Source organism: Leptosomus discolor, chromosome 2 (genome assembly GCF_034619465.1).
Source record: "Leptosomus discolor isolate bLepDis1 chromosome 2, bLepDis1.hap2, whole genome shotgun sequence".
In the NCBI taxonomy this organism is placed as follows: Eukaryota; Metazoa; Chordata; class Aves; order Leptosomiformes; family Leptosomidae; genus Leptosomus; species Leptosomus discolor.
This window is the reverse complement of record NC_141392.1, coordinates 41,020,434-41,036,704: the sequence shown is the minus strand read 5'-3', so window position 1 is coordinate 41,036,704 and position 16,271 is coordinate 41,020,434. Positions and strand designations below refer to the sequence as shown.

The 16,271-nt window shown below is 43.3% G+C and overlaps 1 protein-coding gene across 1 annotated transcript in view; it reads left to right on the top strand.

The window, feature by feature from the left end:
• WDR64 (WD repeat domain 64) overlaps positions 1-16,229 on the top strand; it is a 90,407-nt gene extending 74,178 nt beyond the window's left edge. The window contains 2 exon segments of the mRNA XM_086460398.1: positions 5,612-5,649; positions 15,263-16,229. Coding sequence (XP_086316524.1) covers positions 5,612-5,649; positions 15,263-16,229 — 1,005 coding nt within the window.
• The last annotated feature ends 42 nt before the right edge of the window (positions 16,230-16,271 follow it).

Genomic DNA, 16,271 nt, shown 5'->3' with positions numbered 1-16,271 from the left:
CAGTCTCTTCTCCTTAGTAACAAGCGATAGAACAAGGGGAAATGGCCTTAAGCTGCACCAGGGGAGGTTCAGGCTGGATATTAGGAAGAATTTCTTTACTGAAAGTGTTGTCAGGCATTGGAACAGCCTGCCCAGGGAGGTGGTGGAGTCTCCATCCCTGGAAGTTTTTAAGAGACAGGTGGATGTTGTACTTAGGGACATGGTTTAGTGGTGTTGGTAGAGCTAGGTCAAAGGTTGGACTCGATGATCTTGAAGGTCTCTTCCAACTGAAACTGTTCTATGATTCTATGATAAGACAATTCCATCTTCAGGAAAGTGCATTAGCAGGTTCCTTATTTCATTTTTTTTTTTTTTCCCATTACATTTAAACCCATTTCATTATTAAGTACAACATACAGAAATCAAATCTTTACTTCTATTCCAGTCCTTCATCCAGAGAAAAATTATAATAAAGCCAGTGTATGACTACAACAAGATACTCACAGAAAAGCCCATCTCACTCGACTTTTTGATAGTTAAGAAGGAAAAGCACCGTACTATGATTAACTACTTAAAGATTCAGAGACATAAATCTGGAGGAATTGTTCTTTTGCTAGCCATACAAACTTCTCTGAATAAAAAGAAATGTTATTCCAGAGGTGCTGCTCTAACCTTTCTCTCATGTTTCAGGAGCTTTGGTGTCTTTGAACAGGCAAAGAATTGATGGGATGTTCCATAGGTAGCACACATATGCCACAGTATCCTAGACAAGTGTCTTCTTCCAGAAACATTTAGATTTCCTTGTTGATCATGTGGACATAAGACAAAAGAAAGATTGAGAGCTATGTTCAAATAATGAGAAACAGCCCTATTTAAAGATACCTGGATTTAGGTCACAGCATCATAGAACACGCCATCTTCAACTGGCATGAAAAAAAAAATTTCATCTGAGCTAACTTTATATTTATTAACATAAGCGCAGAAACAGAAACAGAAAAAGCAAAAACCAAGCAAAGCTCCTTGCAATTGTTTTGTTAATGCTATGTGGACAAGTCTTCAGAATTATCATTCTAATACCTTTTAGTGACAATATTTTTGTTTGTTTGTTCAGAAGATGCCTTGATCAGAACTATTAACAGAATGAAATGGCCATGCTACCCAAAAAATTCATTTTCAGCAGCTCAGATTCCTTCTGGTTTATGCTACTTTGTTTTAGACTTGCAATAACGTGTCATGGTAGGGAAAATCTGTTTAGAAAAAAATTTTTTTAATTACTTTTTCTGATCAATTTACTGCCTATCAGTTCAGGTTTATGGGCAAAATCCTAATCCCTTCTTGCACCAATTTAAATCTTAGCCATGCAGATTTAAAACAGTAACAACCACTACAGGTTAACTCAATGGACCCAAATTATTTCCATAATTTTTTTTACATGGTACAAACCAAGGCTAGGGCACGGTAGATGTGTTTAAAGGAAGGTCAATGTATGATTCAGGGTGTAATGAAGGTGAAAGTATAATAGCATTATTTTATAATTATTGTGACTCAATATAAACTCCTTAGACCAAACTTGAAAACAAGACCAAAATTTGTAAAAGTTACTCAGCATATTTTAGGGTGATCAGAAATCACACTCCTTTTCAGCAGTTGCCAGTATCTGTATCCTTAATGAGAGGCTAGTAACAATGTCATTCTGGTGGATTTTTGCATTGATGGAAAGTCTTAAACTATTCCCCTCTGGGATGTGCTAAAACCTATTTAACATCTTCGATATTTTTATGATTGGACCCTGAACTCTTAATCTAAAATTAAACCTTTGGATGGCACTGAAGGAGAACTGGCAAATGTTGGAAACTGATCTCATCAACATTTAAGAAACCCATACATAGGTTTGTCCTTTCTTCCATGGCACAGTAACATCAGAAAGCTTTGCTCTTCTTATGCTTTATTCTCTGTCGTCATCTAAATAGGAAGTCCAAATCTTTAACTAGCACAGGTAATAATAGTATCATATTGAGCAGCATCTTTCACCTTGTGCTGCATAATGAGCTGCCCTTCTGCTTGGGAAAGCACAAGGCAAAAGGGGAAGGGATCTTGGGTTTGTGTAAAAATCGTTCCTGCTGAAATCAGTGGATAGCCCATTCAACTTCTAAGAATTCACTGTGGTCTTGAGACAAAGATCTTAACTTGGACCAGTGTCATATCTATTATGTAAAATAAAACACTCTTGCCTGAGATCTCAGATTAGATATCTGCTTCCTTAGGGAAGATGCTGCAGGAACATCAATAATCAGGAATGGATAAAACCAGTTTTACACTCTGACAGAAAGATGCTGTGAATTTTAGTGCCAAAGGAGATTGTCTGTGTCATCCAGTCTAACCTTCTGAGTGGCACAAGGCAGAAAAATGTGCTGCAAATTTGTCCAGTTGGCCTTTCATACAGATTAAGCTTCATCAGCCATCAAAAACCCTTTCCAGAGATTATTCTCTGCTCTCCATGATCCAGTCAACTTGTCTGAGCTGAGAGTAAGGATCAGACTGGGCATTTTAGCTGAGGGGCAGTGTGCTGCAGCTTCAGGAGCCAGCTCAGGCCTGGAAGCAGTGTGTTACACTAACATGGCACTCGGTCTGAACTAACAAGTCCTGTCAGCTCCAATAGGTTCTTCACAAGTCTGGCTTCAGTATCCCTGCAGGTGCTCCCCAGGGCCTCTGGTTCTGTTCCCCCAAAAAGCCCCTATGAAACAGAAACTCAAGGGAGTGTGACAGAGAGAAATTACATCTCACCCTCTGTGAGCTGTTTCAAAGGCAGAAGCAAAACACAAATGGTGTTCTCCTTTACCCAGGTTCTATCGGCCTCCCAATTTGGTAACTAACTCCTGATAGCAAAGTCAACTGTTATTTGAGCTTTGTGACTCTCTCACTACAATGTAGATTTATGTAGCCTTTTTATCTTTTTCCATCAGAGTGGTTATCTTTTTTATTTCCATTTTTACTCACAATCTTAAAAGCATCAGATATGCAACACGGAGTTAATATGCCCTGCTGTTTCTTTCTGCTATTCGTTGCTTATGCTTTCAAAGAGCGTGTTCATTCTCTAAGCCAGAAGACTGCATGCTCTTATTCAATTACTTATCTGTTGTGATTCCCTGAATCCTTCCTGGCATTTCAACATTCCAGGACAGTGTCATGACATGACACAAGTCACAGAACACATATTCTATCATCCTTTGTCTGGCTAAAGGTACAAGCTCTTGCCAAGTGTATCTCCTTAGTGAGAATAGGTTAATCCATGTACCTAGTGCCATTATTACCTACTATTTTGGGGGAAATAGCGGGTTTTCTATATTACTGGTAATGAACGGTTGTAACGGGTCTGCGTGGCAAGGTTTTGGTAGCGGGGGGGGGGTGGGGGGGTGGGTTACAGGGGTGCCTTCTGTACAAAGCTGCTAGAAGTTTCCCCTATGTCAGATACAGCCAATGCCAGCCAGCTTTAAGACGGACCCACCGCTGGCCAAGGCCAAGCCAATCAGCGACAGCGTTTTTCACCTCTGTGATAACGTATTTAAGACAGTGAAAAAGTTGTTGCACAGCAGTAATTGCAGCGAGTGAGAGGAGTGAGAATATGTGAGAGAAACATCCTGCAGACACCCAGGTCAGTGAAGAAGGAGGGGGAGGAGATGCTCCAGGCACCGGAGCAGCGATTCCCCTGCAGCCTGTGGTGAAGACCACGGTGAGGCAGGCTGTCCCCCTGCAGCCCATGGGCAGTAGAGCAGATGACTGCCTACACCCCGTGGAGGACCCCCACACTGGAGTAGGTGGATACCTGAAGGAAGCTGTGACCCCGTGGGAAGCCTGCACCGGAGCAGGCTCCTGGCAGGACCTGTGGCCCATGGAGAGAGAGAAGCCCACGCTGGAGCAGGTTTGCTGCTGGAGACCCTGTGAGGGGGGCTCACGCTGGAGTAGTCGGTTCCTGAAGGACTGCACACCATGAAGGAGACCCATGCTGGAGCAGTTCATGAAGGACTGAACCCGTGGGAAGACTCACGTTGGAGAAGTCATGGAGGACTTTCTCCCATGAGGAGGACCCCACATTGGAGCAGGCGAAATGTGTGAGGAGTCCTCCCCCTGAGGAGGAAGAAGCGGCAGAAAACAACAGAGTGATGAAGTGACCCCAACCCCCACTCCCTGTTTTCCCCCTGTGCCGCTTGGGGGGAGGAGGGAGGAAAATCGGGATCAAAGTTATGCCTGGGAAAGGAGGGAGGGGTGGGGGGAAGGTGTTTTAAGATTTGGTTTTGTTTCTCATTACTCCTCTCTGAGTTAATTGGTAATAAATTACATTTCCTTTCAGTTGAGTCTGTTTTACCCATGACAGTAAATGCTGAGTGATCTCCCTGTCCTTATCTCAACCCCCACAAGCCTGTTGTTTTTTTTTCTCTCCTCTCTCCTGTCCAGTTAAGGAGGGGGAGTGATAGAGTGGCTTTGTTGGGCACCTGGCATTTTGGCCAGGGTCAACCCACCACAACGGTGTTTGATCTGCTGGCCTTCTTGGAAAGACTGCCTTCTGATAAGCTTAATATACAATGACTTGCAATGATTTACCTGTCTTCAACTTGATACAGGGCTATGACGGATTTTGAGATAATACTGTGCTTTTTTTAGCAAAATATCTTGGGGGAAGTATATTTAAAAATATTATGATCAGCTGTGCTGGGTCTGGCTGAGATGAACTAAATTTTCTTTATAGCAGCCTGCATGGTGCTGTGCTCTGAATTTGTGACTAAAACAGTGTTGATAACATACCAGCGTTTTGGCTATGGCTGAGCAATGCCTGCACAACACCAAGGTGTTTTTTTGCCACCCCGAGCAAGTAGCCTGGGGATGAACAAGAAGCCAGGAGGGGACACAGGTGGGACAGCTGACCTGAACTGACCAGAGATAATCCATACCTTATAATGTCCTGCTCATCAGTAAGAGCTGATGGAATGGAGGAGGAAAGCAAGTTGTTCATGGTTATAGTGTTTGTCTTCCCAAGTAACCATTATGCGCGCTGAGGCCCTGCTTCCCAGGAAGTGGCTAAACATCTGCCTGCTGATGGGAAGTAGTGGATGAATTCCTTATTTTGCTTTGCTTGCACATGCAGCTTTGCTTCACCTGTTAAATTGTCTTTATCTTGACCCATGAGTTCTCTTGCTTTTGCTCTTCCAAATCTCTCCCCCATCCCACTGGGAAAAGTAAGCAAGCAACTGGATGGGCACTTAGTCTCTGCCAGGGTCAACCCACCACATTAACTGGCCATATGATTAAAACTAAAATCAAGCTTGTCTGACAAAACAAGTGGCATCAGATAAAGTATAAGCCACCACTTACCATTTGTGTTCCCTTCATCCACCCCATGATTTAGCAGTTAGCATATGAAAGATAACACCCCTGCAGTTCCCTGAGTCCTATTTGCCATTGAAAGACAGCTACATCAGCTCTCTTCCAGTTACCTGAAAACTGCCTAGTCTTCAAAGATTCTTACAAATGAACAGTTCAGGTTCAGAGAGCCCCTTACCCATTTCTTTTGATGCTCTTACGTGTTATGCTTTATAGTTGTGTAAGGTTTTCTCTTTGGTATTGTCCCTATTTACAGTTAGAACTAAAGTCCTTTACTGTGGTTGCAAGATACAGGTATCCCACTTCTCTTCAGTTTATTAACTGACTATTTTCTTTCTCAGAACTGACTGTTTACTCCTAACTGACTATTAAGTCATTCTTGTCTTCTTACCAAACCTTTAGCACTGTTAATATTTCATAGGTTCCTAATTTTTGAATTTTACTCTTTTCAGTCTTGCTGCCTGCTCCCTTTGGTTTTCCTTATTAATTGCTTATTTTTTCCAAGAGCTGATTTGTACTCGTCTATTCATGCCACTATATTCTGCACTGTGCAGGAGAGCCCATCCATAACTTAACACTGTTCCCTGTAACAATCAAGTGTTTAATCCTATGCTGAATGAAATCAATGGACCAGCTTTCAGTAGGGAACCACGCTGTAAGGAAAACTGTCAAAAATGCATGATATGTATGTGTTATCTTTAGCAGCCTTCCATCCAGTTACTACCTTACTGTTGTGTTATTTAAACTGTGACAAAATTACAGTGCTATAATGCTCTCAGACATTTTTTTCATAATTCCTTAAATTAACAAAACCTGAAGTAGTTCAGACTGCATGACATTGCTCAGCATTACTGTTCACTTGAAGACTTCCAACTCCTAGGGCTTTATAAACACCAAATGGAAACTGGTCCCGGCCCCAAACATTTTACGCAATGATATTATCCGATCGTCTTTCTTAAGTGTCACAAGAAAAGCAGAGACTTTTCATTTCTTTGAACAGATACTCTATTAAGACACTGCACAGAACAGAATTTATTAGAAGAAGAACAGTTGTTTATTGTGTGCTAGAGAACAGAGGATGCCACTGAAAAGAAATTAAGCACAGAAAAGCATACTAGGCAAGAGATACTTCCAAATACACCCATTCAACTTCAAGCAGTCTTTTCAATGCTGCATCTAGTAGAAAGCTGTGTGCTAATGGACTTGTTGGTATTAGCGGTGGATTTTCTCTATGTTGTTGTTTCTGTATTCCTTTGCAGGTAATTTCTTTCCACCAGCATCCACAATTATATTGCAATTATATGTTCTGTTGTTTTATTATTCCAGATCATCACTGTATTATGGAAAGGTATCTTAACAAGACCACCTCTTTCAGCGTGGCAGAAATTCATGATTGTACTGGCTGCAGTAGTTAGTTTGCCAAAATTTCATACAGCCCTTGCTAGTGCTTTACAAAATCTGGGATGTTCTTCAGCTGCCCTCACCCACTGTGGTAGTTCAAGCCGAAGGCATCAACAGTGACAGAACTACGGGAACCAAAAGTCTTTGTTAATAGTATCCACCACTGTAATAGCTCACGTTATTTGGGCTAGGATTGGATGGAGAAGGCACACAGACATAACTGTTATTTTGTTTTTCAGTATGTTTATCCAAACTTCTGTTCGCTGCAACCAGTCTCAGACACATTGCCTAGCTGACTGGCCAGATGGCTAATCGAGGAACACGATGCAGAAAAGACACCTGAGTTAAGGGAAGTTCTTGGAATTGTGAAACCTAGTTCTATCCACCGTTCAGGATGTGCTTGTCCATGGATATCCAGAATCAGGCCCCCTGCCATCTGCGATTTTGCAATGGTCAAAAATCCCATGTACTCTTCGCAAGCCTATTCTGGTGGGGGAATTCCAAAGGAGGCTTCTTCCTTTTCCCTGTTGGCACCCATCTTGAACCTTTGTAGGTGGTTTATAATGATATGTGGGAAGAAGCTATCAGGAATTTTGTTGACTTCTTCAGCAAGAGCCTGAGCCACCTCTATAGTATACCTGTCTTGGTTAGTAGGCACTTTGCATTTCTTATAATTTTGAATACTTCCAGAAGGACACTCATGAGAGAAAATACAAGATCCCAACTGGCAGCCTCTCAATCAGGGATGTCTTTGGGTTCCATTGACCCATCATGTGAGACAGAGAGAATCAGGTTCACGTTGCCCACTTGATATTCTGTGAAATGACTATGACCAAATATAACCTCTTTGGTGCCAGTAGCTTTCAAAAGCAAACATAAAATGGAAAGGAGGAACAGATACGTATTCTTCATTTGCTGCTGGAAGACTCAGCAATATGGAATATATCAGTACCTACGTAAAAGCAAAAGACAGATTTTAGATTACTTACAGTTGGGAACACATGAGAGACTGTTCAGCTGCTGGTGGAACAATTAGTTACTGATTAACCTATTTTAATTTTGTTCCATGTAGCACAAAGCAGAAGAGTACTTATATGAGAAACAAAAATGAACACGGCACTTAGTGTGGCTAGATGTAACTGATGCAGTGTTTCCAAAAGAGACAATTCTCTCAAAATAACAGGGGAAGGGAAATGGTAAGTTACTGAGCCTCCTTCATTTCCCCAGAAAGCACAAACACTATTTGACCATCCTATCTGATCCCAGAGAAACACTAGATCCCAGCAAAATATTTGAAATATTTTTTTTCCTACCAGAGCCTTCCTCCTTTTCACCTCTGAAATGTAAGAAAATGCTAACAAAAGTTGATATAACATCTGTATCTCATTGACTTGTGTGAAATATCTTTCGGTTATCCACATAGTTACAGAAACTAGAGGCTATGTCAGCTCAGACTAGCACTGTCTAAAATAAGCAGACTGAAATAAGCAGCTTGTCTAAAATTGAGTGCTATCAAGCTCTATCTCAGGCTACGCTCCAGGCTGTTAATTTGGCAGCATTATAGATACGTTCCAGTGAGTGCATCAAGGAGTGATTCTATTCTCTTTAGTTTTCAAGTTTCCATTCTTTTCAAGTGAGCGAAGATATTTTTAAGCCCGCACTAACTGCCTTTTTTTGGAAAGCTGGAATTCAGCAAGATGCTCACAGTGCTTTCTGGTTTGAAGGCATTACATCTCTAGAAAGATCAGAGTCTTGAGTGTAACTGTGTTGGATGGATGTAAAATGAGTGAGTAAAGTCAGTGAAAAGCAGAATAAAAAAGGGTACTTTTCACTTCCATGAATAAAAAAAAAAAACCCTCTGTACAGGCCAGATGAGGCCAGATGAGGGGTATGTAAAAGGATGCATTTGCAGATGAGGCAGGCTGCCGTGTTGTCTGTCCTGCCCCTATCATTATGTCACCTGGATAAATGCAGAGAATAAGAGGAGGAGACAAAGGAGAGCTTAAGAAGGCAGATCTGCAAGAATCTGACCATAACATCCGGCCTGAGAGTGTGTTTGAGAGCAGGCAGTAACGCTGAGAGGGCAGGGTGCAGCATGGAAGCACCCTCCCATCAGCTGCCTACTCTAAAAAAAAAAAAAGGAGAGGGCAATTTCACCCAAATAATGCAGCAAAACATTCTTTTCCCACCACGAGGGAATCCTGCTGGCTTCTTAGAGACAACTTCTACTGCCCACTGAGCTGGTCCACACTGAGGAGCCTGTACACAGACAGCAAACATCTATCTTCCTCTCTTCTTTCTGGGCTGAAAGTCCCATAAAAGTCTGTGAGCTGGAATCAGATCCCTGAGAATCTAATCTACAGTTTTCCTGCACAGCATGATTAACAGCTTTTTTAGTTTCTTTTTCTTTCAGTTAAAATGTCCTTTTTCTTGAGCTACTGGCTTAATTGAAGCTTTTAGCCAAGTCCTTGTATTGTTCACACTTCCCTAGATTTCCCTGAGACACAGACCTTCACCTGCTAGTTCACTGTTTGCATTACCAGAAATGCTGGGGAAAGGAATATTTTTGAGCAATATTCGAAATCCCTTTACTCAGAAAAATAGACTGCACATGCAGAATGTGTCGGTCTAGGAATAGCTTACCTCAGGTGCAGTAAGGCCAGCACCAAGTTAACTAAATAAACAACTCCCAGGTGCTGCTCACCTGCCTCAGAAGGACTCAGGTTTCCTTTGCCTCAGGCTCTCACCTTAAATATGCTGACAGATGACACAGTTGTTCCTTTCCCACCTCGTGCCAAACTGTTTGTTGTCATCTGCCGCAGTTTGCTTGTGGTTTTGCAATTTCTTGTTAATGATTGAATCAAGCTGCTATCACTACTAGATCGTGCCTTAAAGATATATGGAGAGAGAGCTCTGTATAATTCCCAAATTGGAAGAAAGTCACCTTGGCACAGCTCAGCCTCTGGGCTGACTTGGAGAGCCTGGAGAAACTCGATGACCCAGACTGGTTTAAAGAGTCTTCTGGACAATATACAGGGGATGCAGAGGAAAAGCGTTAAGTCACAGGCTAGAACTACTATTCTGAACTTCATCATAGCAAAACACATCCCTTTCCAAAGCATTTTAACTCAAAGGGATGGTGTTCAGAGAAGCACAGAAGCACCTGTAGCTAGGAGGAATATGCTATAAAATTTACCTGTTTGTCTTCTTCAACACAAGGATGAGCTCCACATGCACAAGGAACAAAGTCACTGTAACAGGCTCCAAGTTCTCTGTTGATCGTAGGTAAACTTACATTATCACGAGGTTAAAAAATATCCACAATATTTTAAACTGGTAGTAATCACTGCAGGACTAGTTTGAAGATTTACCTACAATGAAAGAGAGAGTTGTTCCTGCCTCTACACCTCCAAAAGCGAAACTGAACTGACCATTGCATTTGGCTTCAGCTGGGGCTCCCTTTGTCCCAGAGGTCTCTAGAAGCCAGGTTCAGCCATGCAGCTACATGGCACAGGGGCTTCATCTGCACCTGGACCTATCATTTCACAATGAAGGATCACAAAAAAGGGAAAAAAATATGCACCAATATACTAGAAGTGTAGCGTGCTTTTGTTTTCTGTATTCGTATAAGTTTCTAGAGATCAAAAACACTTGCCACTAGCAGCACAGCCACACCAAAGGTAAGCTCAGAATAGATAATATAAGCAATAAAGGCAGCAAAAGTGGTAATGCGGAGGGTTTTGAGGTTTAATGGCAAAAATGGGTGTCCTAATTCTGCTTTTGGGTTTCGAGGTCTTCTGGGCGAAGTCTAGGAATTCTTCTGAGACTTCACTGTAGGAAAGGTGATAGGTTACATATGTTTGCATGCACATGCCTCTATGCATTTGAAGTTATCAATTATCTCTTCCTGGCCAAGACAAGAAATTCTCTCCACTCAGAATCATTCCAAGGTATGCCTGGCAGAGAAAAGGACTGAAACAACTGGAGAAGCCAAACTGAACAGGCCTCTGGGTTGAAAAACAGACACAAAAGGATGGATTGGCAGGGTGAAGATGGGGGTGTCCTTTGGAACGCAGGAAGGAGGTGAAGGATCTCAACATGAAAGAGGGAGGAAATATGGCAATTTCTAATAAGAAGGCCCAGAGGCATGAAAGAAAGGTAGAGAAAGATGGGGCAGACTACTGTGTTTTTTTCACAGTGAATCAACCAAGTAGAGCTAAATATCAGTCCAATACAATCCAAAGTCTTCCATGATGCTTATTCAGTTCTGCACCCATGACCCAGCAAGGTATGATCTCTCTTCCTGGTGTTCTCACTTGTTTTGGTATTGATGTGCAGCAGCTCAGAGCTACATGTTGCTGACTGACAGGATCCCAATCTGCTTCTCGTTATGTATCACTCACATTATTTTCAGTAAGGAACGCAGAATGACAGGTACCCAACTCATTGTCTATTGGGTGTAATAATAGGATGTACTGTCTGTCCTTTTCAGTATTTTCTTAAAGACGCAGGGAATGTAGGGAAGGAAGTTTGCTAAAAATATGTAAGATGTCCTTGTCCACTGAAGTGCATAGTGAGGGCAAAATTAATTCACCTATGTAAAGGTGAATTGTCTACATCAGACCTAGTGATCCCATTTCCTCTCTATAGTCAGCATTGAGAAAGAAGCAGTTCTAGCTAGAGGTACTTTGGTGCACTTATCTTGGGCATCTATCTTCAATTTCCATTGGGGGTCAACAGAGCTGTACTCTGTATAGCTTTTCTTTTTCATTACATGATACAAAACAATTGTAAAGGGAACAAAATGTTTCTGGTGCACTTTCTATTTCCAGGTCTATTTGAAATGTGTTCTGCCAGTCACTGTTACAAAACTGCCCAAGGAAATGAAAAGCATACAACATGGATTTGGCACAGTCATTTATAATCTTAGTAAACTCTCCAGATACACAAGCTGCTTGTGAAAGGAGAGGACTGTATATATTATTATGTCTTGTATTTAACCACAACGCAGTGCGACTTCCCAGTTCTATCTGCTACCTATGGGAAATAAAACTACAGTGCTACAGTATTCTTTAAAGGAATAACTCATCAAAGTATTATCATCTGACAACTTCCTTCCAAGAGACACTGTTGAGCTTAAAGAGCGGTATCCTTAGCCAGTTTAAGTCAAGGTAGCTCTACCGAAACCAACAAAGCCTTTGACTCATTGTATAAAACTTCTATTCTTTTATAGAAGTTATGAGATGTAATGAAGGTGCGTCATAAATAATCAGGCTGAAGACATTTGTAACAAACTGAATGTTAACGCATATCATGCCATCTCTTCAGGTCCAAGGCATTCACCCTTTCAGAGGGAAGGAACCAAAAAGGAAAATCTGAGCTGGGCAAGAATTCTGTAGCTCTGGCTTCCTTCACACAAGTTCCTCAGCTCCAGTCCTTCTGGTGCTGACATTCCCTTTAAGGCTGTTTTTAATGTAATCTACAGAAAATAGTCAAAAGTGGATTTGATTTAATTGAAGTGCTCATTAAATTTTTAATTATATGGGTATATTCTATTGCCTACCCTGATTATTGTTCCTCCCATGAACGCAGAAGTTGGAGGGGAAAGGAATGTCAGAGTTTATATAAGAACATATTCTTAAGAGAAGCGATCCTAATCCAAACAGAATTCTCACTGTAATTGAATTTTAAACTTCTGGAGCATGTCAAATAATAGACAGAATCAAGGAGAGAAAAAAGAATCAGTAAAGAGGAATTTAAGCAATATTTTCAGCTTTAAAACATCTTATGCAGTCATCATGTCCAAATTATTTCTACGCATTTCTCAGTGCACACACAATGTTCTTAAGAAGTTATAATTCAGATGTGTTCTTTTCAAAATGGATTGAATCTAAGCCTTGCTGCCCACCATCTGGAAACATTGCTTTTCTGCCCTGCTGACTAAGTCATCTGTGTAACGGAGTCAAAATATAAAAAGAACTATACAGACTTCAAAATGGCAAGCAGAAAAATCACCTGCTACCTGGCAGATATCAGCCTAGATATATTTCTTACTGCAAATTTTGTTTCAATTTAAGGAAGCATACTTCTGTTAACTAACATGAAAAAGAAGCCTTATTACTTACTTCAAACTCAAAACTCATCAGTTGTTGACCATTTTACTCCAGACAATCTATTTTTTCACTTGTAACACGAAATCTTTGCAGTGGACCTGCAGTACTAACATCTCAGATGGCTTGTGTTGTGGCTAACGTGACTGGTGCTGGCCCTGCAACTGTGTACTCTGGCCAGCCCACTGCTAGAGGTCTGTTTTCTTCAATTCCACATCTGGCTGGGCCTTCTGGAGTGAGAGCAGGATCTCATCAGGACACCTCAGACACGTCACAAAAGCATAAGCCCATCTGATAGTTCCTAGCTGTGTAGGAAACGGTGCGGGGGGGGTGGGGGGGTGGGGAGGAGGGAATGACAAAGCTCTTCAAGGTACTCTGAAGAGAATTTATGCTATTGTGTTTATACCAGTTATTGCATTTATGCAATATTTATTTATTTATGCTATTTATGCTATTCCATGAGGCCTGGAGGGACATGTACAATCATGTTGCTCAGGAATGGAAAACATTCTACATAGAAATAAGTCATTTCCTGCTTGTAATCACAAACATACCAGATATTCATACTCTGTGAGATTTCAAGCAAATTACTACATTTGATTCCTCTTCATCTCTTATCACTTTTCCTCTGTTTCAAGCCAGTACTGTGATTTCTCAGACTCTCTTCAGAGACAGACATGTCCCCCAGTCAGGATTCAATCACCAGCTTCCCAGCTTTCCATTAAGAGCAGCTTACTAAAGCAGGCAAACATCATGCTTTCTTTTTTAATTTCAGAAAATCAGTAAATAAAAACACCTACTCCAGTGCAGTGGTAAGTTTTATTCTAGAGTGTGGCAAGACTTCTTGTCCAGTGGTCTCATTACTTGCAGCTGGAAACATGCACGCACCCCTGTATCGGTTCCAGTCTTACCTGAGTACCAGCTCAACAGATGAAGCAGGCATGCAGGTTTTTATGAGCACAGAGAAAATTTGCATAATTCAGTATTGCATGCATAGTCTCTCTTTTGTTCTCACTCTCTCCCTGTTCTTCACTGAGTTTCTAGACTGCATTTGTTCTCTTTAGCAATACACAAACATATTTCCTGAGGACAAGAAACACTGGAAGCAAGATCAGTCTGAGACTGTTCTAGGTTCCAGCACGTGCGTTGCCAGCAGGCAGAAATAAGGTTGGCACTTAGAGTCCCTCGTTGCCCTGGTCCTAGTCTGTGGTATGTGCAGGCCGCATGCTGTCTGTCAAACTATCGTTTACTGTGTTTAATGTGTCAAATAGGCAGAACGAGCTAGTGCAACAGATGGTTAAATAGGAACTCAATCCTGTGCATGAGATGTCTGAAAACACTAGCTAGATCTGTGAAACAAAAGCTGTATTTGTGTGCCTTTGTGTGCGTAGCTGGAATATTCTTGTAAAACTCCCTTGTGCACCACTTCAAAAGTCAGTATGTGATACAGATGTTCAGGGCTTTTTTAAAATGAAAGTAGGTATAGCAGTACGTAAATACAAATTTAAAATTCTAACTTTGACCATCAACTCTTACATTAACTGCAGGGTCTCACTGCTGTAACACCTGTCCCTCACCTCTTCATTTGCAGTCAGTGACCTGCTTCCACTCACTGGGTTAGCTACACGACTCAGTCCTTTGTCCTGCCAAAGTTCTGTGATGCCCTTTGATTCCAGTGTACTTAATGTTTATAATTTTCATGTTCACTGTTGTTATCCATGTGCTGTCTTCAACTGTGTGTCATGGATCTTTTGCTGCGATTGAACTGATCTGGACCAACTGCTGTGAAGAATATTGTTACAAAGGAATCTTTCACTCTGTCATTTCAAAATGACTCACTCAGAATGCATGTTATAGCAACAGTACAAACTGGTGGCTACTGTATTTAAGTTCCTTATTCAAATCTCCATTTAGACCAGTAATTTTTACTTACTGGTGTTTAGCCTCTTTACATATAAATATCGTAAGAAAGCAACAAACACAAACACATTCTTACTCCTGTGGTGATTTCTCTGCTGGGTTTGTTGGGTTTTTTAGTTGACAACTACCTGATAAACTTTTCTATACACCAGGGTACAGATGTGACCAGACAGCAAGGTCAAAGAGAAAGAACTGAAAGTAAACACTAAGTATTATGACGACACAATCTTTCCGGGATGTTGACCATCATTTTCTCCACTAGCGACTTTGTGGTTATAGAAAATTTGCATTGCCAGCACTAAGCTGTCACACAGCCACGCGTTACTCCCAAGGCAAGGAAACCACGTTTTCCATTTTTCTACACTATAGTGAGAAACAGCAGAACTGGATTTAGCAGGGGATGTGCTGGCTCAATGCTGTAGCACTGAATCCATTTCAATGTATTAAATATATTTTAATATTTTCGCTTGAATTAGCTGCACTTCCTTTGTAGGCAGCAAATTTCACGGTTTTAATGAAACCCCTCAGAACCCCGTTCCCCAGCACCTGTGGCTGCCCTACAGCCGCGCCGGCCCTAAACCCTCATCTTTCCAGCCCGGCTTCAAACGAGGGGGAAAGTTCCGGAACCCCCCCGGTACCCAACGCGGCAGCAACCCCGACGCGCCCGCAGCCTCAGAGCCTCTGGGCCCCACCACCCTCCTGGCCGCCCCACAGCTCGGGCCGCCTCAGGGAGGTGGCGCTCGAGCCCTAACAGCCACCCCGCCTTGCCCTCCCGCCTGCGCGGTGCATGCCGGGACTTGTAGTCCCCCTCCGGGGCGGGGCCAATGCGCCGAGCGCGCGCTGCTTGAAAGCCCTGCGCGGCTGCCACGCGCCACGGCTGAGCGGAGCGGAGCGGAGCGGAGCGGGTGGGGGCCGGGGCTGGCGCTGGCGCGCGGGCCTCCCCTTCCTGCCCCAGCGAGGTACTGGCGCGCGGCGCTGGGTGGTCGCGTGCCCCGGCGCCCGCTCTCGCCTCCTTCCCGGGCACCGGCGGCCCCGCCGCGGTGGAGGTACCGGCGGTGCCATGGCGGGGGTGCCCCCGAGGCGGGAGAGCGGCCCCGAGGTGGGAGAGCTGCCGTAGACCCTCTCGCCCCCGGACGGGTCCGGTTCCCGGTGTCGGTACGTGCGTGCTGCTCGGGGGGGCGCCGTGAGGGCCGGCGCCGGGGGGCGTCGCCGAGGCCCCGTCGGCCCCTGAGCCCCTCACCGAAGCGGGGGAAGGGCGCCGCGCCTGGCGCCCCTTGTGCCCCCTCCGGTGGGGTGCTCGGGGCCCACTGCCCCCAGCTGCCTTGCGGACCCACCGGCGGCGGGCAGCCCCGTCCCCGTGGTCGGCGCGCACCGCCGGCTTTAAGGTTTTGCGTCTGTTGGGGCGGCGGAGCGGGCTTCGGGTGCGCGGTGGCCCTCGCCTGAGCTTCTCCTGCCTCTGGTTCAGCCCAGCACCCCGTCTGCGGC